The sequence below is a fragment of the Vicugna pacos genome, chromosome 23 (genome assembly GCF_048564905.1).
Source record: "Vicugna pacos chromosome 23, VicPac4, whole genome shotgun sequence".
Lineage (NCBI taxonomy): Eukaryota > Metazoa > Chordata > Mammalia > Artiodactyla > Camelidae > Vicugna > Vicugna pacos.
In genome coordinates, this window is record NC_133009.1 from 4,243,042 (window position 1) to 4,264,665 (window position 21,624).

Sequence of the window (21,624 nt, forward strand, 5' to 3'; positions counted from 1 at the left end):
CCCACCCTCATTTCCTAGATAAATAAATCAAGGCTCAGGGAAAGGTGGTCGTGACTTGCTCAAAACCCATAGTGTCCCCACAGAGCAGGTGCTCAGAGGCATTTGTCAGGGCAGTTCAAGGGCTGCAACCAGCAGCTTCTGACTTCGGTCCCAAGCTCTGTCCACACAGCGCCCCTCAGACAGAGAAAATCCGTGAAGAGTCTCTTCCATCCTGAAGATGGGAATAAAGCGGGTAACGACTGGCTCAAAGGTCAATAAATGCGAATAAAGCATGGAAGTGCCCTCCAAGGCAAAGAAATAGCAGCCTGGCCATTCCTAATAGTCTTTAGGAGCTGCCTCGAGGCCCTGTGGCCCCCGGTGACCCATTCTCACTCAACACAATATGTTTTCTCAGTTTCTGACTTCCGCTGTGGTTTACGGATGTTCACTTTTTTTTGGTCTAACACTATAAGCAAACAAGACGAGTTGTCACTTCCTCATTTTCAAGCCCTACTCCACGTGGGGGCCAGAAATCTCTTTCAAGCTTCAAATTGTGAAGGGTTCCTGGGTGAGCAGAGGGTCTCGGTCCCCCTCTCCGGGGGCTCTTGGATGGGACCTTGCTCTGGAAGAAGCCATGGACCTCTGGCTTTGGTCACTTTACTTCCTGCCGGGTAAGTGCTTTGGGGAAACACCTCAGATGCCTTTGAGGGTTGAATTGGCCACAGGCAGGGGAGTTGCTTGATGTTTTTGGATGGACTTAGTTGTAAACTGGTACCTAGGGCAGGACAGGATGAAGGCCACAGGCCGCATTGGAGGCCCCCCCTACTCCCAGCTAGAGCCCCTCTCTGCTCTCCAGACACACCTCCTGTTTGGCTCAGGGGTTGACTTGTAAGAGCCGAAGTGTCACCTTTCCCAGACATATTTGCCTGGTAACATGGGATCTCAAAGTAAATGCCTCCAAAATTACTTCTTCTCACTACTACATCCTCTTTCTTTGGATCTCTTTTACTGCTGAATTTTCAAAGTTCAAATCTAAATGAAGATTCCCTAATCCATCTGGTAGCCCTAATCCATTGCCCGAGCTCCATATCCCGATTTCCAGCGGCCTCCTGGGCACCCCGACTTCCCCATCCCATCAAGGTCGGAAACACAACAAGCCTAACGCTCAGCCTCGCATTTCTCATTGGTCACCACCCAACTCAGCTACTCGATCTGTCTTAACTGTCTCTGACATCAGCTGCAAAATGCCAAAGCAGCTCTTTACCACCTCGTCCCTATTATCCCCAAACAGACTTTGACCCCAGCAACGGCCAATTCATGTAGTTTCTACAGTCGTATGTACCAGGATGGGAAGCAGTGGCAGCCCCAGTGAGAGGCGTAACCAAGGGAGCACAGGACACCTCTAAACTAGCTCTTCCACTTCCTCGGCTGGACCTGCCTGTAGCGCCACATCTGCCTTCCTTGATCTTGACTCTAACCGTATGATCATCCTTCCCAACAGTCTTCAGTGGCTCCCACTGTCTACTGAATCAGACTCCTTAAACACAAACTCCTCCCTCGGACTCCCCTCTTATATGATGAGCTTTCCACGCTCCCCTGAACTGTCCTAACCTCCAGCCAACGGGAGTCCTCCTTGAACACGAAAGTGCTAGACTCCTGCCACCATACCTTTGTTCCTGCCATTCCTTCTGCCAGGAATACCTCCACCATTTATGGGTCCTTCAAAATCCACCTCAACCTCCGCCTCCTTCTTATACACTCTCTAGAGCCTCCTTTTCTGAATCCCAACAGCTGACCCCCTTCTGCCTTGTACTGTGGGTCGGGGTGTGTCCACCATATTTTATTGAATCAATGTTAAGCATTTTGAGGGTCAAAATGGTTTTTTATCCGTATTTGCTTTCTGTGCGATGGTTGGAGCACAGAGGAAAGTCAGATGTTGGTTGAGTCGAAGATTGGAAAGCCCTAAAAGCCCAAGGGAATGGAGGTTTAATGAAATAGACTCTGTGAGAAGTAGTAAGACGTATGTGAGCACAGTGGATGGTTAACTCAGACCCGAGAGGGAAGAGGTATTGGTTGAAAGTGGAAGATCTCTAGGAGAATGGAATCTAAATTGTACCACCACTGTCTGTCCTGAGCAGTATCACCATTCTAGCTGAGCCAGAGAGAGCCGTGCCCTGGGACTGGTCCTTCTCCATTTGTGCCCATCCCCACAGGATGGGGAGTTCAAGGTGCAAAAGGATGTGCCCACCCTAAGCCCACACCCACACCCACACCCCCTCCTCTAGACCTCAACTTCCCTGTCCAAATGACTCTGGGCCCACTGTCAACGACTGTGTGAGTCTCTATCCTGGGTCTTCTATCCTAGGGTGACCCCTTGGCCTATAAAAGGGTAACTACAGGTAGCTGTTTGGGAAGGTGACAGATGGAGCTTGTACATTCACCATGTGAATGCCAGGACCCTTGCAGTGTGGGCAGGAGCCAGGGATGAGAACAGAAGGGAGAGAGGCCAGAGACTGGAGACAGACTACAGGCCATTTTTTCTTGCATTTCCGTGTTTTAGACTGGACATCCAAGGAATGTGTAAATTTGTCAAGATAGAGGGGTAGAACATACTTTATTCAACAGTTTCTTAGCCTGATTTATAACTTTAAAATACTTAGACATATGATATTTGGGTCTTATTTGTATTCCTGTCCCAGGTCCTGTAAATGTTGGGATGGTCCTGGTCTCAGAGCCCAGTGCATGAGGCACATTTCCTAGAGCCCTCAGTGGAGTTTTGTAACAAAGCAAGGCAGCTGCACATAGTGTAGGCTTTCAAACCTTTTCACTTTGACCCATAATAATGATACATATACTTGATGGTGTGACCTAGTATACACACACATACACACACCTAAAATTTATTCTTTTTGTACATTGGAGTATATTCACTTTCAATGTGTCCATTTCTGGTGTACAGCGTAATGTCCCAGTCATGCCTATATATACACACATATATTTGTTTTCATTAAAGGTTATTACAAGATATTAAATATAGTTTCCTGTGCTATACAGAAAAAAAAACTTGTTCTCTATCTATTTTTATGTATATGGGTTATCATTTGCAAAATTTATTCTTGATTCTTCAATCTGGGAATGACTTCAGGGCTCTAGCATTTGGATGGATGTCAGTATTGTTTTTCTGAGATGGGAAGAGCTTGTGAAGGAACAGGTTTTGAAGGAAAAATAGAAGTTTTGTTTGTTTGTTTGTTTGTTTGTTTGTTTCCATTATAAATTTGAAATAGATCTTAGACGCTTGAGTGAAGTCCAGGTAGAGGTGTCCAAAACACACATCTGGAGCTGAGAGGTGAAGCCGAGACTGGAGATCCGAGTTTCCATGAGATCTCTGTAGGGTTGGCATTAAAAGCCATGGGAGTAGATGAGCTTGGGGTGAGGAGGGTGGAGCAAAGGAGGACAGAGAAGAGAACTGGCCCCAACTCCAGCCCCTGACTCAGCCCAGCACCGTTAGAGAAGAAGAAAGCACGAACAAACAAGGAAATGCACATAAGGAGACTGAAAAGGAAGAGCCACTGACAGCGGGGTGTCAGGGAAGAGGAGAAAGCGTTCCAAGGTGGGAAGGCTCAGTTCCACCAAATGCTGCCAAGAAGTTGAGAAAAACAAGACAAAGAAGTGACCACCCAACCGGGCAACAAAGGAAAATTTTGGTGACCGTGACCAGAGTAGTTTCAGTGGAATATCGGAGACAAAATTCTGACAGATGTAGGTGGAAGAGGAATTGGGAGATGTGGAAGTGGATTTAGTGATTTTGAGGAATAAAACAGAAGTGGGGCGGGGGAGGGGGTGGGTGGATGTAAGGGAGCTGAAAAGTCGACTGAGGGGTCCAATGTGGGCACTAACAGGGCGCATACGCGTGTCACCCACGGTGGTGCCGGAGGACGAGAACCAGCGAGGCAGGTAGGGGAAGGGGCTAATTACAGAAGAGAAGCGCTAAAGGAGGTGACAGGTGAGGGGAAGGGGACAGTCCATTCACAGCGACAGGACCAAGGGCAGACCGCAGGCTGGACACACACAGGTCAGTGTTGGCAGAAGTGGGAAGGAGCAGAGGATGTTTTACATCCTTTAAAAATCCAATGCTCCGTCTGATAAACAGAAACCTCTCAGGCTAGCGCCTTTCTTCCAGAGATTCAGCTGTGAGGAATCTAGACGGTCCTCATCACCACTCCCACCTGGAAAATCACGGGTACATGGAATCCGAAGCCTGTGCCCAGAGCAATGCCACCAGCCAAGGGTTTGGGGCCCTTTACCTCTTTTGCGTTATAAAAATGACACTTTTTCCCCATGTTCCAAACACATATTTATATCCAATTATATATTGAGGGTGAGTTTTTAAACTACATATAACCCTCACCCCTACTATCAACACTGAAAATCAAGTCACCCCTTTAGAGATTAATGACACTTAGCAGCCACTGTAATTATAGGTATTAAACAGGTTGGTGCCATTGGATGCCTTCTTCCACTGCTCCCTTACAAATCATTTGGAAATGCAGTCACAGAGCCCAGAACTGCAGAAATTCAAGGGCACCTGGAATGCTTATTTAAGAATGCAGATTCATAGGCCCCATCTTAGACAGATGCAGTCACCGTGCCTAAGGGTGGGACAAGGTCATCTGCATCCTAGCAAGTTCCCCCACAGGGGGACAATAGTATATACTGTGCCTAAGCTCCAAGTTTGGGAAATCCACAAATCTCTGCCTGGGGTATAGCTGAGAAGGTACTATGAACTCCAGGGAGAGCTGGGGTCTGGACATTTTCGCCTCTCCAGTGACTGCTTCCTTGGGACCGGAGCTCATGTGCCCCAAAGCTTTCCTTGTGCTGCTGCTGCCCAGTGTTTGCACAATGAGGCTGTCTTAGTCAACTCAAGCTGCTGTAACAAAATACCATAGACTGTGTTATTTAAACAACAGGTGTTTATTTCTCACAGTGCCGGAAAGAAGTCCTAGATCAAGGTGCCAGCAGACCTGGTTCTCAGTGAGGGCCCACTTCCTGCCCCACAGACAGCCACCATCTTCCTGTGCACTCACATTGTCTCTTCTTGGGTGCGCAGAGGGAATTAGGACCCTAATGCCGTGATGAGGGCTCCACCCTCATGGCCTCCTCTAATGCTCTTACTTTCCAAAGGCCTCACCTCCTAATACCGTCATTTTGGGACTGGGGCTTCAACACAAGCATTTTGGGGAGACACAAACATACAGTCCATAACAGAGGATCTGGGCAAGCTGGGGTTTACCAGAAGCTCATCCTTGAGCAGAGTGAAGCCACTGGGGTGTCTTGTCTGCACTTGTAGACCAAACCTGTTACTTTATGATCCTGTCCTTTCCTTATTTCTCCGGAACCCTTCCTTCCTCCTGCTCTGTCTTGCCTCTTCCCATGTTACAGCATCCCCGCCTTGAGAAAGCAACAGGCACGCCCCCTTTCTGGCTGGGTGCGTCCAAAAATGTTTGCATGCTCACTCTTGGGTGCTGGGCTTTACACACAGGTGTGGTCCCTCTGGACATATGGGGGATTCCCCTATCCCCTGGATTTGGGTCCTTGTCCTTTGAATGGGCCACTCTTCCATTGGCGTGTTCCAGTCACAAGGCTACCTCACGTGTCTGTTTCCAGCAGATTTAAAGCAGTGTGGGTTATTCGTGTGAAGGTTTCCATGTCAGAGCATGCACGTCTGCCGGCCCCTCTGCTTTTTCCTACCACGGTAACCAGCTACACCTTCTGATGTTAACATGCACGTGAATGCTCCAGGTCGAGCCACTCTCTCGCCTCCTCTACCCCCCATCTCACGCTTCCATGGCTGTTTCCACCTCTTTACTATTGCTCACATTCTCCCCTCTCCCCAGAACATCCTCCTCAGGTCTCTCTGCCTATCCAGAATCCTCCATTCCTGCTTCTTTCCTTGACTTTCTTCATTTTGCTAAATTCCTTGGGGCTATTCTTAATGTGTGGTCTGTAGATGAATTTCAGGAAGTTTGTGAATGTTCCTCCCCACCATGAACGTTCCATGGTCTCTCTCCTGTCCCAGCCTTTATGGGGGCTGTTCTCACTCTCTGGAAGGCTCTCTCTTCCACCGAAGTCCCCCAGCCCCACACCAACACACACACTTCACCCTCTGAATCATCTTCCCAGAAATATACAGACATTTATGGGGACCCCCTTTGTTGACAATTAATTATACTTTGCTTTACCCTCTCTCAGCCAATGCATAAGCTTTTTGATGGCAGGGACTCAGGAACCTCCCCTTTTATTCCTCCCTGCTCCACACCCTCCCCAACGCACATACTTTGTGCACACACATCAAATCCAGCCTTGCTTTCCCTCTGCGTTCCCTTCTGCAGTGAGACGGCCATCATTCCCTCAGTTGCCCTCCACGCCCAGCCCTTCAGGTTACAACATAGACGTCATTTCTTCTGGAAAGCCTTCCTCAAATTACATCATCTTCTGGGACGGCCTGGATCAGGAGACCCTATTGGCTGCTTCCACGGAGCCCTGCAGTTCTCTGCCATGGAATGTGCTGTGCTGTGCTGCTGTGCTTTGGCTGTCCATCTGTGTCTCCCAAGACGTGGTTCCTTCTGTGAGGGGAGGGAAGCCAGCCATATTACTGTCATATGAAATGCATTCAATAGATAGCTATTGAATGCTTGATGAAAAGAACTGGAGATGAATGATTGTTTTGTCTGGATGGTGCCGAGCAAAACAAAACTGGACTGGAAAACCTGTTGCAGCAAATCTTACCATTTCTCCCAACATCACACTGAAGTCACTTGAGGGTCAGGTGCTGGTTGGGGGCACCGTGACATATCCTCTCCCCCTGGAGTGAGACAGTAGTTTTGACTGTATTCTCAGGAGTTTGGTGCCTGGACCTGTATGGGTTTGGTGATGAGTTTGAGGATTACATTAAGGCTGGGGCTGGGGAGAGGCTCAGCCTTGGGCTTAGGGCTGAGGGGTGAATATAGAGCTGGACTGAGGATGTAAATAGGGTTGGGGGGAGGCGGAGGTTGAGGCTAGGGCTGCAGATCAGGACAGGGCAGAGGCTGAGGGCTGGCTGAGGCTCAGGCTGATAACAGGGAGGGGGTTGGCTCTAGGGATGAGGGTGAGGCTGGGCTGGGGCCTCGGTGGGAAACAGGGCTGGAATTGGGGATGGGGTTGGGGCTGGGGCTTCCTCTACATTAAATCCCTCTCCCTACAGTATCTGGGGCTCTGAAGGTCATTCCAGAAGTCAAGCTGGACGGACTGCTGGGAGGATCTGTTATCATCGAGTGCCCGCTTCCTGAAAGGGATGTGAGGCTCTATCTGTGCCGGAAGGCAGCCCAGTCTGGAATATGCAGCACCGTGGTGTCCAACAGGAACTTCGTCAGTGAGGAATACAAACACAGAGTCACTCTGGAGCTGTGTCCAGACAGGCACCTGTTCCTGGTAGAGGTGACAGAGCTGACCAGGAGCGACAGCGGAGTCTACGCCTGTGGGGTGGGCATGAACACAGACCGAGGCAAGACCCAGCAGGTCACCCTGATTGTTCACAGTGGTAGGTGCTCCCCCAACTGGAGGCTCAGGCCACCCAGAAAACATTTCCTCTCCTAAAGGCTGGAACAACCATCACATCATAGCAGTCCCCAGACTCTTTCATCATTGCCATGTTAGCCAGTCCCGCGGGAACTGGGATTTGTATAGTTGAAACCTCATAGAGTCAGTGAACTTCATGGTCCACTGAATTTCCTGTCCAAACTGTGTGAAAGGAACAGGATGCTTTCCTCGGGTGGTGTTGTACCCATCCCGTCCAGGGCAAGAGGGGAGGTGGGGGGTGAGACTGAGGAGGGGCTGAGACTAGAGGAAACTGGAAGCAAAAGGATGTACTTGGCCACATAATCATCCCATGAGAAATAACAAGGATAAATACAGAGGAAAGACAGGCATATTTCAAGCCGCAGTTTAGACCAAACCTGTTACTTTATGATCCCGTCCTTTCCTTATTTCTCCAGAACCCTTCCTTCCTCCTGTTCTCCACTGCCTTCTTCAGACACACACAGCACTAACTCAACAACCTAGACTCCCAGCGGCCTCAGGGAATGCTGACTGGGTCAGGATGAAAAAAATTTCTCTCAGGGAAGTCTCACCCAGCTCTCTTTTCTGCTCCTCTTGGTGTGCCCTACCCTCATCCCCTCGCTGCCATCTGCCTGACTGAGTCAACTTCAGTTCATACCAGCAGACCCCTCCCCAGGCCTGGGTCTCATCCTAGAAGCCACCAATGGATTCCTCTTGCCTCCATAGATTACGAGTCATTCTGGGAAGAAGAGCCAGTACCTGAGCCTCCAGCATGGTTTAATAGATTACTACAATTGCACATGCTTCCCTGGTTCCAGATGCCTGCACATGCCAGCCCTTTACAGTTCATATCCAAAGGTCAGTTCACCAAAGCCAGAGTGGTGGGTGGGGGAGATTTTATGGCGTTGTGAAAACAGAGAAGAGGGTATGTGTTCAGTTCAGAGTCACTGGCAGAGCACAGCTGAGTCTAGGTGTGTATTTCCCTGCCTTAGGAGAGGATACCTCCCTGAAATCGAAGTTCTATGTCCTTCAAGCCCATCCTTCAGTCTGGACGCTTGGCACTAGTTGCAGAACTTACATATTACCACCAGGTGGCGCCATAAGGAATGAAGTTTGTGCTCCATTCACAAAGTCTAGCTCTTTTATGAATGACTGTGGCAATCAAGACTTGGGCAGACGTTTCTCAGCCAGAGGCCCTCACGCCTCCTGCTCCCCATAGGGCTGTCTTCCACTTGCTGGCATACAGTGATTTAACAGATCTATTTTGCAATAAAAAGATTAATAAGGATTTACTACTTATACATTTATGTTTCTATCATTTCCGTGTCTCAAATGCATTTTGACACACAATATTATTTTCCACATCCTCACATCTGCCCCCATGAGATAGATACATTAGTTGAATACTGTTACACTAGAGGACTTTGCTGGCTACCCAGAGGGGGATGGTGTAACTGAGTTCACTGTATACAATACACAAGGCTGTGACTGACAGGTGTGGGCTGGGGGAGACTAGACAAGCACATAGGTATAGCACAAGGCAGGCTGGGAATTGAACCACAGACAAGGTTTTCTCCATGCTCAGCAGGCAAGCTCTTCTGCCTTGGAAGTCAGGAAACGCTTCCAGTAGGAAAAGGAGTTTGAAGATATTTACTAGGTGTAGATGGCATGCTCAGAAGTCATCTCAGGCTATGAGAAGTGCAGGAAAAAGGCAGTCTAGGTAAAAGGGAAGAATGTGTTCAAGAAAGAAATGGTTGACACAATGCTGTTGGAGATTACAGTGTGTATATGGAAGGTCACTTTTCCCTGCTGTTTCCTGCAGCAACCACAACAGCTCAAAGGACGGAGGCCCCTCCAGCACACCATTCCTCCCCCACCATCTCAATCACCCACCGCCCTCGAGTTTCCAGGGTATCTTCAATAGCAACTCCTGAGCCCACAACCCTCCTGCCATCCACCAAAACCCCAAAAATCTCAGCCCGGGAGGAACTGCTCAGGCCCCAGACAGCCAGCTACAACCACCAAACCCGGCTTCACAGGCAGAGGTAAGGAGCCTCCACCATCTCGGATGGGCTAAAACCAGCACAGTAATGTGGAGTTAGGAGATCCACTGAAATCTTCCCGAAGTGTCTATTAACAGAGACCTTTCTTGACTTAGTCTCTAGAAGCCACTGTGAAATATACCACCTATGAGTCTAACACATTAACTTATTAGTTCTCTGAACAAGAACACATTTAGTGCCCCAGCAGGAGATCTTGTAGGAGACCTAAATCTTTCAGTCTCTCAGCATTTACTCAGATCTATTTGGATGGGGAAGAACTAAAGGAGTATAAAATTAGATACTAAGCTATTAAAATTAATTTCACGCGTTTCCTTTTACTTTTTCAATGTGGCTACTAGGAAATGTAAAATTACATATGTGGGTCACATTACATTTCTGTTAGACAGCATTGGTCTTAAGGCAGGGGTACAACCCAGGAAAGTGCTGCAACGGACCACTAGGGGGCATTGCATCCTCCAAAGAAAACCTATAATACTAACTGAAATTATTTTTGCCTAAGCAAAGACACTCACGTTAGTAAAGAAAAGGACCTCCAACATCATTTGGGTCATAGAGATAGGAGACTGAGCCCATGAGAACTGAGCCGTAGTTCTATTTGAAGCCAGAACCAGAATTCCTGATTCCTAGTTCGGTAAACTATACCAGCCTATTAGCAGAGAAGAATTCAAGTCAGCTCAACCAACATTTTCTCAAATCTCTATGTGCCAGGCATTGTACTATGTCCTGAAGATGTGAAAAACTTGCAAACATGAGATATCCAGGTCTTAGATTATTAACTAATGCAGTATGACTATGATAAAGGGTTGTAACTGGTTGAAGTGGTGACACAGAGAAAAAAAGGATTCTGATTTCACCATGATTGGAGAAGAAAAGAGGACTTAGGCACTGGGCCTTTAAAGAAAGTAAGATTTCAATATGTAGGGAAAAAATGGAGGGAGGACCTTCTAGGCAGAGAGAATACCACGAGAAAAACATCCTCTTTTCCACAGTTATAAGAAACTAACTCATTTAATATTTGCAATGATCTCATGAGGAAGCAGGTGTAGAAAGTTGGAAGTGGAACTGACATTTGTTGACTGCCTGTTTAGACCAGGCCCATTAAATTTTTTACATTCACTATTTTCTTTCATCCTTAAACCAATCTGGTCAACACATTTTCCTATACCCATGGGAAATGAGGCTCAGAGAAGTTAGGAAACTAATTAAAGATCACACAGCCAGAAAAAGCTGAACCTGAATTTGAATCCAGGTTTCCTGACTCCAGAGACAGGCTCTTTTGGGGGTCTCCATAAAAGTTGGCTACTTGGATGTTGCCTTAAACCCCACCTCCCTTCCTGACCTCTACCTTCTCTCTCCCCCTCCTTTCCTGTTCAGAGCCTTCAACCACAGCCCAGGACGGATGTCTGCGATGGAAGACCAAGGATTCCACATCCTGATCCCCACCATCCTGAGTCTCATCCTGCTGGCACTTATGGGACTGTTGGCAAAAAGGGTCATTCAAAGGAGGAGAGGTGAGGAGGTCGGGCTCCGTTAGGGAGCGCTGAGCTGTCCAAAGGGCGCAGCGCATTCAGACCTCTCCGATCTCCTGGGGACACTCGGTTACTTTAGATGAGCAGCCTAGGATATGGGGAACGTGGGAGGGGCTCACTTGTCTGGAAATGGGGACGGGAAAGAGCGCTGCCTGGACCCTTTGGTCTTCTGCCGAGGACAAGGCTGTGCCTCTTACATTACATTCTGAGCATCTACAGTCAGACGTTGCCAGACACCGGGGAGGAAGACAGCCTTCAGTTTCCTAAAACTTGGGGGCGGGGAGGGGGTGGCCATGGGCCTCTGACGCTTTTTTCCTCTCTCCCCGTGGTTTTGCCCCGAAGCTCTCTCCAGGCGGGTCCGCCGACTGGCCGTGAGGATGCGCGCCCTGGAGGCCTCCCAGAGGCCCGTGTCGCAGCGGCCCCGCGTGTCGCAGAGGCCGCGCACCCAAAACAACATCTACAGCGCCTGCCCTCGGCGCCCTCGGGGGACGGACGCTGCTGGTGAGAGCGCGGGCAGGTGTGGGGAGAGCGGGGCGGGACGGGGCGGGAGCCTGAGCTGCAGCAGCAGAAACCCGCAGCGCGGAAGGTGAGCCGGGAGCGCAGCGCCTGGGGGGCGGCAGGATCGGCCCCTGGTCCCCAGGGCAGAGCTGGGGGTGGGGCTGGACCCTCAGCCCCGCCCTCATCTCGGCCCTCCCCGTTCCCCCTAGGTGTGGGGACCGCACCTCTCCCGGGCCCCGGGGCGTCGGCGCCGCCCGCCCGGCCACAGGTAAGCTCCGCCCCGCCCCGCCCCTGATTGGCAGCTGCGGCCCGAATGGGCGGCGCCAGGCCTGGGCGTGGACCCGCGAGCAGTCTCACCAGCTTCGGCTTGGCTGGAGGGCGCGGGCTTTCCCAGCGGCTCCCGCGCGTGAGTCCGGCAAGAAAGATCGGTTTCCTCCTTAAACCGTGTCAGTGGACGACTACCCGACAATTGTGGTAGATTTAGTTGCGTGGCTTTTAGCCAAGCATTTCTCGTGGGATAAATGGGAGCGTAGCGGATGATAGACGGTAACTCTCCAAACGCATGAAAGGCTTTCTTTCGTGTGGAAGAGATTCGATTTCTAGGAGGTCTTAAGTAGGTGGAAGTTACCCAGTTTCACATTAATATGAGGAAGTACTTGCTAGTAAACCCTCTAAGATGAGAGGATATAGTTTACCCATCACTGAAGGCAGCTAAGCCTGGCCTAGAGGATGCTTGGCAGATGAAAAGATGTAGACAAGGATTCAGCACTCTGGGTGAGGAAGACTCCTCCTGAAGTCCAGGAACGGGCATAGGGAACTCATCTTTCTGTCGATGGCCATCGGCAGAAGGCGGGTGAAAAACCTTTAAACCATCCATTCATCTTTGTTTTCCCACGTTAAGAAAGGGAAACATTTAATTCTCTAAGGTAGCCCACAGTAGCTAAAACATGATTACTCCAGTAACCAGGAAAAACTAAATGGGGCAAATGTCCCCGTTTTAATTACGGTGTAGGCTAAACTGCTGAGGCGAGCACTCAACCACTGTACTCAGAGGGTAGAAGTCTGTCTTCCTCTTAAGTAAAGGCAGGAGGCCAGGAAGAGGTGGCCTGGGCCACGGGATCAACCAGAGACTCAAATGCCTTCTGTCTGTTGCTCCACTGTCCTGTGGAGTTTTGCCTCATCCATGGTCGATGCTCAATCACCAGCACTGTATCTGCATCCCAGCCCATAGGAGAGGGAAAGGGAAAGCTGTTTCTTTAAGACCATAAGCCTGCAGTTTCACACATCACTTCCGTTGGCATCCCATTGGCCATAATTTAATCATGTAGACACATCTGCCTTCAAGGGAGGCTGAGAAATGTATCCCTGGCTCAGCAAACTTGCGTGTCGCGATAAAGGGGAGAGTGATGTCCCCTAGCAAGCAACAGCTCTGCCCCAGTCACGTCCGGCTGCTTAACCTTGCCCTTACCCAGCCCTGCCGGAGAAGGTTCACAGTAGCTTCGGTAGATCTAGCGGTGCCCATCTGCTCTCCCCTTACCCCAGCCCCTTTCTCTTAAACTGCTCTGTGACCACACATGCCCTCACCTGTGCCTGGACCTTGCTCAAATTTCACCCTTCCTCCCTGCTTGAAACTCACATTTCTGCTATCAAGGACTAAAGTTTTGATGGAACAAGTTCACAACAAGGTGCATATGATGAATAACTGAATATTTTAACCTTGACAAGGAATGGCTTTAAAAATGTTTAAGCTCAATAAATGAATCTCAAATGATGAACTGTAACAGGTAGTGGGAGACATATTTTGGAAGTAAGCTGCTGCTCTTTCCCTCTCTGGTACAGTACGAAATGTAATAGCTCCTTTCAGTGAGCTTTTACTCAGTGCGTCCTATGTTCAGGGGGGCTGGCCCCTTAGTTCTCAGCACTTGGTTACAATGTGTGACTGTCCCTACTGCAGCCTTTTTGGGTAGATGTTACAATAATTGTGCCATGTTGAGGTCATGGGACAGCCCTGCTCTCTGAGAACTGACCCATCCTGAAGGCAGATGGTCCTGAAGTTTCTGCCCAAGGGAGAGGAGCTCCACATGGCCTGCCACCTTCCTCCCCTTCACCAGCTGGCTTCTTCCTAGAACATACTGTCATGTCACCTCACAGCCTCTCCATGGAATAAAAGGCCTATGGAGGTGCAAGGGATGACTCAGCCTACTTCCGAATTCCTCCCTAAGAAGAGGCATATTTATTCCACAAGTCACATCATCTAATTCTATAGAGTGGAAACTCTTCCAGACCCTGGTTCTCCTTCAGACCTGTGCTTAGTCACATGATTTTTGTCTGAGCCCTATTGACATCACTCCCTGCTACATTAGATCAAAGAGCTTTCCAGTTATCTAGGGTGAGACACCATGTGGAAAATCCCCAAGGCTGAGCCACTTGATGGAGCTCAGCCTCCTCTGTGTCTTGCCTTCTAGGGGTCAGCAACCATGCCCATGGCCCCAGTGCCCACTGTGGATACTACAATCACCTTACCTAAATCCAGTGATGCTTCTTTGGTTGTCCCCAGGTGTCTGAAACTCCCTGGCTCCATGCCCCATCTCTGAATGTCAGCTGTGAATACGTGAGCTTCTACCACCAGCCTGCTGCCAAGATGGAGGACTCTGATTCCAATGACTACATCAACATACCCTGCCTGACTCAACTCTCCAGCCGTCCCCCGGGGCCCAGACCTGGGTGCCAATGAGTCTGGTCTGCCTGCTGGTTTCCGACACCTGCTCCGTCTGTTTTTGGAACCCTCCCCCGCCACGCCACCTGGAGTCTCATCCCTGTCCATTAGCTCTGAGATAACTTAGCACCCTCAACTCCATCCCGCACTCTTCTTGAACACTTTTGAATCCCTCTTCCACTTTCCAGTGGGCTCTGGGGATGCAGAACTTCTGTCCCAATGCCACCTGCTTCCTTTCCAAGCCATGCGACAGGCACTAGGATTTGCAGAGTGTCTTTGATTACAGGGTCTTTGCCGCTCTGGCTCTAGACCACATGACATTAGGCTGGAGTGCAGATCTCATTGTTACTTCAGAAGCTTTTCTCAGGCATGGGCTTCACACCGATGGAAGACGCCTGGAATGCTTTGTGACAACGTGCGTCAGCCCTAAGCTAGGAAGGGGCCCTTGGTATGAAATGCCCCAGACAACATCTTTGCCCTGATCTTAGGGCTAGCACTTACTAGTGAGTTTCTATTCATCTGGAGTCCTATGGTGCGGACAATTTATTTTGATATGATGAAGGGTTGTAAATTTTCAGAACCATGCTTGTTTTCATGATATATGTATACGTCCTGTTCACTCTGAGTCTTCCTCCCTTGATGTACATAGGTACCCCCACTCCAGCGTTTTCCCTTTTTTGGAAATAGAATCATTTTTGTCATCTATTTATCCTTCTTCCAGAGCCGAGCACTGACATTTGTGCCCTTCTCTTAACCTTGGTCTATTTTAGCTACCCAAAACCGTTACACCTCTCTGCTTTCAGAAATTCACCTCACCTCTTTGCCAGTCCAGGTGGCAGAGGAGGAGGAGGAGAGGAAGGTGACCTGGGATTCCCGGAGGGCCAGGTGCTCTGCGATAGCATTCACATCACGGGAGAATAGACATCCCACCTCCTGCGCATACTCATTCTGGTAAATGCACTGAACAAAGGCATAGGTAGGCAGACATTATGTCTTTGGATGGAAGTCAGCTATAAAGTTCAGCCAGAGCCTGAGACTAGAGAATGCCCAGTTTTGCTTTCAGGAAGAAGGTCTTTCCCAGACACACAACTCAGCCTCACCGGACACGTGTCCAGTAATAGAAAGAACAGGCTCCCCAACACGAGGTCCCTGCCTTTTATTAGCAGAGAATGTCACCGCAGATGGGACAATGCATCCAGGGACAATGACACCATCCGCACTGTCAGCTTGACACTGGCCCCTGCCCAGGTAGCAGATAAGGAAGAGTGAATGGGATGAAAAGGAGCGCACCGAAGGGCCGGGGAAGACGGGCGTCGGGGGCAGTGCAGGCAAGGAGCGCAGTGCTCGGGAGAGCCTGCTTTGTGCCGGGCATGCCTCTACATTGTCTTTTATCATGTACATTTCAAACCAGCGCCCCTCACCCGAATGCTCTGTTCCTGCAGATGTCATGGTAATATGATGTCCTGAAGTTCAATTTCATATCCCAACATTTCTCATTGTTCCTCAACAATTCAAAGACAAGTTTTTGGGGGTTTTTAAAATCCAGTTTATTAAGCATTTAAGGAGCATCCATCACTGCCCCACATGGTGGCAAGGGTTGTGAAGGGTAAGAGAGAAGCATGGGGCGCTGTCCTTGCTGCCTTCACAGAACTTTCAGTCTGATAAATAAATATGGCATCAGTTAAAACACTGATAGGAGTTAAATAGAGTTGTAATAAATACAGGAATCTGCTTTGTGGAATATTTACAGCGTCTGAGGGAACCTCCTGTAACTTAAAGGATGAAGTCTTTGAGGATAAGCCTGGGTCAGGAATGGAATGGGATTCATGGTCAAGGGTGTAGGGTGCCTAGCGAAAATCACAGAAAGGGATGCTCGTTTGAAATGGCACGGAGGCCAAGGACGGTATCCTGGTGGAGGCGTTCAGAGCTGTTGGAATTTCTCCATCCAGGTCAAAAGAATGTCCACTTCTCCAAAGGCTTTGGTCACAGCAGCTTCTCTGTCCAACTAAAGGGAAAAGATAGTTGAAGATCTGTCACGTTAGCCACAAGAATAGGTTTCCATCCAACCCCTGAACCCTGCCTGACTCCAAATCGTGGGCTGCTTCCCCTATGGGATGGCCTCTGATGACGTCACCTACCCATCAATTGTTCCCTGTCTATGCGTGTTGTCTGCTTCGTTTGAAGTGTCGGGGGATGATGACAAATGGGCCAGTGAGTAGCAGCAGATAAGGAACACGGGAAAAGTATCTGGAGTCCCTGACAACAGGAATAACCAAACCCCAGCATCGGGTGGATCTGGTCTACCTCCTGAATCCACCATGCAGATGAGGAAACTGAGGCCCAGGTGGCCCCCTTCCCTTATATGTCACTGCTCTTCACAATTTGTTTATAAGCTGGTAATCAAAAAACCGATCAAAACTGTGTATGTTTTGGGGGGATCTGAGGATGAGATTTGGATTTTTTTGTTGTCTCAATTTGGGAAAAGGCAATATAATTCCCATAATTCTTTTTCACAAACTAGACTGTTTGAGCATTATGAAAAATACTGCAGATGTCTGTCGTGGTTGTGGGGTGTCTCCCTTCTTTTTCGCTCTCTTCTGACTGCCTTTGCCTACCCTCAATGTCCCTGCTAGTGAAACCATCATGTAGGGAAATATGAGAGCATTTTAATCTGAAATTGGCAGGAGGCTAGGCCATGTCATTTGTGGTGTTTACGCAAACGATATGTCAATTTGTGCAGATGTAGCTGCCCTCCTGCTAAGTCAGATGGCTCTGGGGCAGGCCAGGTGGTGTCACCTGAATTGAATTCTGCATTAGGTCCCTGAGGCAGCCTCACATGACAATTCAGGCTAATGTCCTTCTGGCTGGGCAGCTCTCAGTCCAGGCCTTGATTACCTGTTTAAATGCTCGCTGGAACAGCAGAAACCTCTTGCGTGCACTTTCCCAGGTGGAAAACATCTTATTTTCCTGCTAGATAACAGAACAAAAAATTGTCCCAAGTGTTGGCTGGGAGCAGAGGCAAGCCCTCTCCCACTCCTTCCTAGTGATGCCAGAGGGCATCCCACAGCCTAAGAGGACAGATGTAAACCTCACATCCTCAAGGCAGCCAATGCTCACCTCCCACCGTCTGGCAGGGACTGCCTCCTTTAATTCTTACAGCAATCTTGCCAGGTAGGAGTGATCATCTGCATTTTATAGATAAGAAAACTTCAGCCCAGGGAGATGTCCCCCCCCTCGCAAAGGGACACCCACCCAGTTGGTTAGAAGAAGACCTGGACTTGAACCCAGAACTGCTGATGTCCAGAGCCTGTGCTCCTTTCCAGGACACCTGCAGCCCCTTGTCATGGAATAAAAGCCAGGACCAGATAAGGGAGGAGTCTTCTGAAAACACAGTGTTTCCTGTGGGCCCTGGTCCCAGCTTTGTTCTACTCACACTGAGTTGCAGTTTTGACACGATGACAATAAAATTGTTGGCCAGAGTAGACAATGACCTCAGGATCCTGAACTCTGCTGCCTTACGGCGGTAGTTTCGAAAGACGGTGTCCAAGTAGAACTTCAGCAGGGCGTGGATGAGGTAGCAGCTTTCAGCCTCCTGGGGAGGGGCGGGGTCACTGCAGAGCCCAGGCCACTGCCCACCCTGGCACTGCTTTGAACAACCCACAAGCCATGCAAAGCAAGATAACCACAGCGGGGCAGGGATCTTCTAGGAGACACTGAAACACGTTAGATCTGAAGGAGCCTTCAGGTGCTTTTGTTTGCCAGGAGGACTCAGCCCCAGAGGGGAGGGACAGGCCCAGGGTCCCATGGCTGGTCAGTGGCAGACACAAGCCCAGCTCCCAGCACTCCTGCCTCCCTATCTGGTCCGTATTCTTCCTTCTGCACTACACGGCCTCTCTCATAGCTGTGGGGGCTGATGAAAAGCACTAGAACTTGGTGGTTGAGAGCTGGCAGGGACAGGACCTGGGGGGAACAGAAAACCCCCTGGAGCATGGGGATCGCACTCTGGCCCCCTGCGGTGCCGCAGAGGGAAGTTCAGCATCTCTAAGGGATAAGGGCTCAGTCGTTTGTGCTCACCAACTCCCTAGATGGGTGAGGAGGGACGGGTGAGAAAAAAGGAGGGGCATGGAAGAGGCCTAACAGATGCCCACTGGGCTGACACAGGCCGAAGAGAAGGCAAGTTTGATGACAACTGTCTGCTAAATGGAGACAGATGTTTACAAGCCTTAATCCCTGCCCTTCTCCCTGTGCCATACACTCACGTAACTACGTGGCCCAGATACTGTGCTGATGACCCCAGACATCACTTCTCTGGCTCACTACCCAGCCCCGTCCTGCGTGGGCTCAGCCCAGGGCGGAAGTGAAATTTTCTGTCAACCTAGACAACGCCTCAGCCTCACCCACAGAAGACCAGCCACCCAGAGGGAGGCACCGTCCTTCCCCAGCGTCCAATTACCGAGACGTTCTGCAGAACCTCCTTCCGCAGCAGCCGGACACCCGTGATGTTATCCTGAGCTTGCTTCAGGAACAGAAGGAAAAGATGTCTCCAGGTTGGGGGTCACCATAGAAACCAGCCTTGCAGCTTCATGCTGCTTCCCCAGACCACTAAATCTATCCAGCTTGCGAGATCCCTGAGGCCAGACGGGGGACCTAGGAAGGGTCGTGCTGAGCTGGTCCCTGGGGCAGGGGTACAAGTTTCCAGCCACAGAAAATCACTATTCTTGGCCTTTGGGGGCAAATGGAATCCTAGGAATTCTTAGAGCTTTGCTGCTGGATCTGTTTGATTCCTTTGGTCATCTGCGGCAGGAAGAAATAAGCCCATTGGGTTTAAGAATGACTCAGGACAGGATTTTACCTCCATATTCCATGAGCGGTGGTGGAGGCTGGGCCTTGGGGCTGCCCCTGCAGCCCAGCCACTCATCCCAGTGTTTGGATTTCGAGTCAAAGAATCCTTGAGAGGAAGGAACTGTAGAACTCATTTGTCCCACCTCCTCATGGTGCAAATAAGGATGGGGGCGGGGGTGGGGTTGCTATACTAGCTGGTTTCAAGGTCAGGATCATGGGTAGACGTCCGGTCCCCAGTGCAGCACTCTCCCCTCTCCCCAGGCTGCCCTGTCAAGCTCCCTCTTTCTGCCGTGCATCTGGATTGTCCTTTAAGGAGTACGTATCCCAAGCTGCATTAACCATTCTCCTGACCTTTAGCCAAGGCAGGTGGGAAGACACTAGCAGAGGCTGGCAAAGCAGTAGGTGCAAACTCCAGCGGGTCTCCAAGGACTTCCTATGACTTCCCACTGGTGGAGTCTCGTGTCCCGCTGGGATGTAGATGATGCTCAGATGAATCAAGCTCCCTTCCTTATTCCCCGCGGGCTGTTTTTACTTCCTAGAGACTGCCCACACCCTCTAAGCCTCAGTTTCCTCACGTGCAGGAAATGTGGGCTTGTGATATCTCTGACTACGCAATGTTCTTAGATAGAAAAATGATTTGCAAGCTGCAAAGGGCTCCTTAAAATGGTACCTGCCACCCACAATCACCCCCACGGCTGGATCCAGGACAGCACTTCACTCACCACAATGTCCTTCACGGCCCGGAAGGCCTCCCACAGTTTCTGGAGAACTACCCCCTCCACTCGACAGGGCCCAAACTGCAATTCTTGGCTCTGGCCCCCGGGCCCGCAGCTCCAGAGAAGCAGGATCAGACTCAGGCGGGGAAGGGCAGCCGTGTGCACCGGGAAGCCCATGTGCAGCAAAGGAGGGACCAGCACGATCCTGCTGGGAGACAGGGAGGCATCACACTGACGCAAGCTCTCTGCCCCAGGAGGGGTACTCGGCCTCGTCCCGCCTCGGGGGCACAGGATGGGAAACCTGAGACTAGGGTGGGTTCCCAGTGTTAGAATGTCACAAACGCATGGCCTGACTGGGGTGCTCTGGGGTGGGGCAAGGGTTTTTCTGCCCCTCAATCTCATACCTACCAATCTGGCTAACTCACTCTCTTCCCCCATCGCCCCCACCCATGCCCAGCCACGCCACACACACACCCTGCATCTCCTTCTTTGCTCCAGGACACTTCTCTATAGCCAACAACCTGCTAGTCAGAATTTGACCAAAAAGAGTGAAGAAATGGGGACTCATCACATGCCAAAGAACACACAGACAGAGCCCCAAACTCCGGAGGATAGAGAGCTTAATGAGCATTTGCTTGTCTGAGTCCTGCCCTTAAGTCACAGGGCACACTTGGGCAGGTCTTGTCCCCTCCCCCAGGAGAAGGCCACCTCTGACTCCTCCTCAGAAGCGAGCCCCAGGATTAATCCTGGCGCCCGGAGAAGGGTGCAGCTGGCAGATTCTGGTCATACACTCCCTCTGCCACCTCAACTGACCGACTCACTCTTGACTCTAAGTGCTAACCTTTCAGGTAGCTGAGCAAGAGGAGGAATCAGATTTCTGGATGAATCACCTTGAAAACCTTCCTCTGAATGACTGTGTGAGGAGCCCCAAGCTAGGGGAGAGGAAGCCTGCTGTCGATCCGTCTGCCTGCATGGCTGTGGGCAGATTCTTTCTCCCTGACTTCTTTGCCCTTTGCTTTTCTTGCTTCCTTCTTGCCTCCCACCATCCCCCGCCACGCTCTCTGCCTCCCTTTCTTCTTCCAGGAACTGGTCTCACACCTGAAGACGCTCAGGCTTCCTTCCACCCCTAGACTGGGCGGGAAGCCGGGAGCAGGCGTGTCTCTGGAGTGCCTGCCAACACCCGGGCCAGAGAAGCGGGCCCCGGGCCAGCACCCGCTGTCCTGTCTTGCAGCTCTGGGCTCAGCATCTCCCTCGGTGTTTCCGTTCTCTTCTTTCATACCCCACACTCGGGCTTTGCAGCCTCTCCTACAAACTCATCTCTGGGTCTCATGATCTTCCTGGCCTTCCTCTCATCCAGTCTAAGTCCTTCTTGGTGTTAAACCCGAGAAAGCAGCATCTCTTCCATAGTATAGCTCACCCTTCCATGAACACTCGGAAAAGGTGACTTCTGCCACCCCCAGCCCCCATTCCCCCTAAGGCAGTGGACAGTCTAATGCTTCAAAGCCAAGTACTCAGGAATCTCCCATCACTCACCTCAGCTCCCTGAAGTGATGCTGGGGGTTTACTGTTTGGATGTGCCTGGCTCCTGCTGTGGGGGAAGAAGGTTGGGCAGGCACCCACACCATTCACCGATCAGAGGTGTACCTGTGGACAGAAGGTTCCTGTTTCAGCTACAGAAGATGTTTCAA

General features: G+C 50.3%; 2 protein-coding genes across 5 annotated transcripts; one reads left to right on the top strand and one right to left on the bottom strand.

The window, feature by feature from the left end:
• The first annotated feature begins 497 nt into the window (after positions 1-497).
• FCMR (Fc mu receptor) lies at positions 498-16,110 on the top strand. Of its 4 annotated transcripts, XM_072948326.1 has the most exons (8): positions 498-650; positions 7,220-7,555; positions 8,299-8,430; positions 9,395-9,617; positions 11,010-11,146; positions 11,507-11,665; positions 11,872-11,930; positions 14,220-16,110. In XM_072948326.1, exons 1-8 carry the CDS (start codon positions 614-616, stop codon positions 14,394-14,396), a joined length of 1,260 nt encoding a protein of 419 aa, XP_072804427.1. In that variant the 5' UTR covers positions 498-613; the 3' UTR covers positions 14,397-16,110. The 4 variants fall into 4 exon arrangements, 2 of the variants coding, with proteins under 2 accessions (XP_072804427.1, XP_072804428.1); XM_072948327.1 differs by lacking the exon at positions 11,872-11,930 and having other exon boundaries at positions 14,220-14,359; XR_012063406.1 differs by lacking the exons at positions 498-650; positions 7,220-7,555; positions 8,299-8,430; ... (2 more) ...; positions 11,507-11,665; positions 11,872-11,930 and adding an exon at positions 12,029-12,106 and having other exon boundaries at positions 14,220-14,309.
• Positions 16,111-16,299: 189 nt separating this feature from the next.
• IL24 (interleukin 24) lies at positions 16,300-21,403 on the bottom strand. The gene is made up of 6 exons (XM_031689890.2): positions 21,354-21,403; positions 19,943-20,141; positions 18,832-18,894; positions 17,812-17,970; positions 17,274-17,348; positions 16,300-16,383 (listed from the first exon to the last, which is right to left on the bottom strand). The coding sequence occupies exons 1-6, from the start codon at positions 21,401-21,403 to the stop codon at positions 16,300-16,302; spliced, it is 630 nt and encodes a 209-aa protein (XP_031545750.2).
• Positions 21,404-21,624: the final 221 nt, after the last annotated feature.

Bases quoted from the DNA above. Each gene is read 5' to 3' on its own strand.
- FCMR (XM_072948326.1), top strand. From the start codon at position 614: ATGGACCTCTGGCTTTGGTCACTTTACTTCCTGCCGG. The intron at 7,556-8,298 runs GTAGGTGCTCCC...TTGCCTCCATAG, and splicing joins CACCCTGATTGTTCACAGTG to ATTACGAGTCATTCTGGGAA. The intron at 9,618-11,009 runs GTAAGGAGCCTC...TTTCCTGTTCAG, and splicing joins ACCCGGCTTCACAGGCAGAG to AGCCTTCAACCACAGCCCAG.
- IL24 (XM_031689890.2), bottom strand. From the start codon at position 21,403: ATGGGGGCTGGGGGTGGCAGAAGTCACCTTTTCCGAGTGTTCATGGAA. The intron at 18,895-19,942 runs GTGAGTGAAGTG...CTGTTCCTGAAG, and splicing joins GGGCCGTGAAGGACATTGTG to CAAGCTCAGGATAACATCAC. The intron at 17,349-17,811 runs GTGAGTAGAACA...TCTGTTATCTAG, and splicing joins TGTCAAAACTGCAACTCAGT to CAGGAAAATAAGATGTTTTC.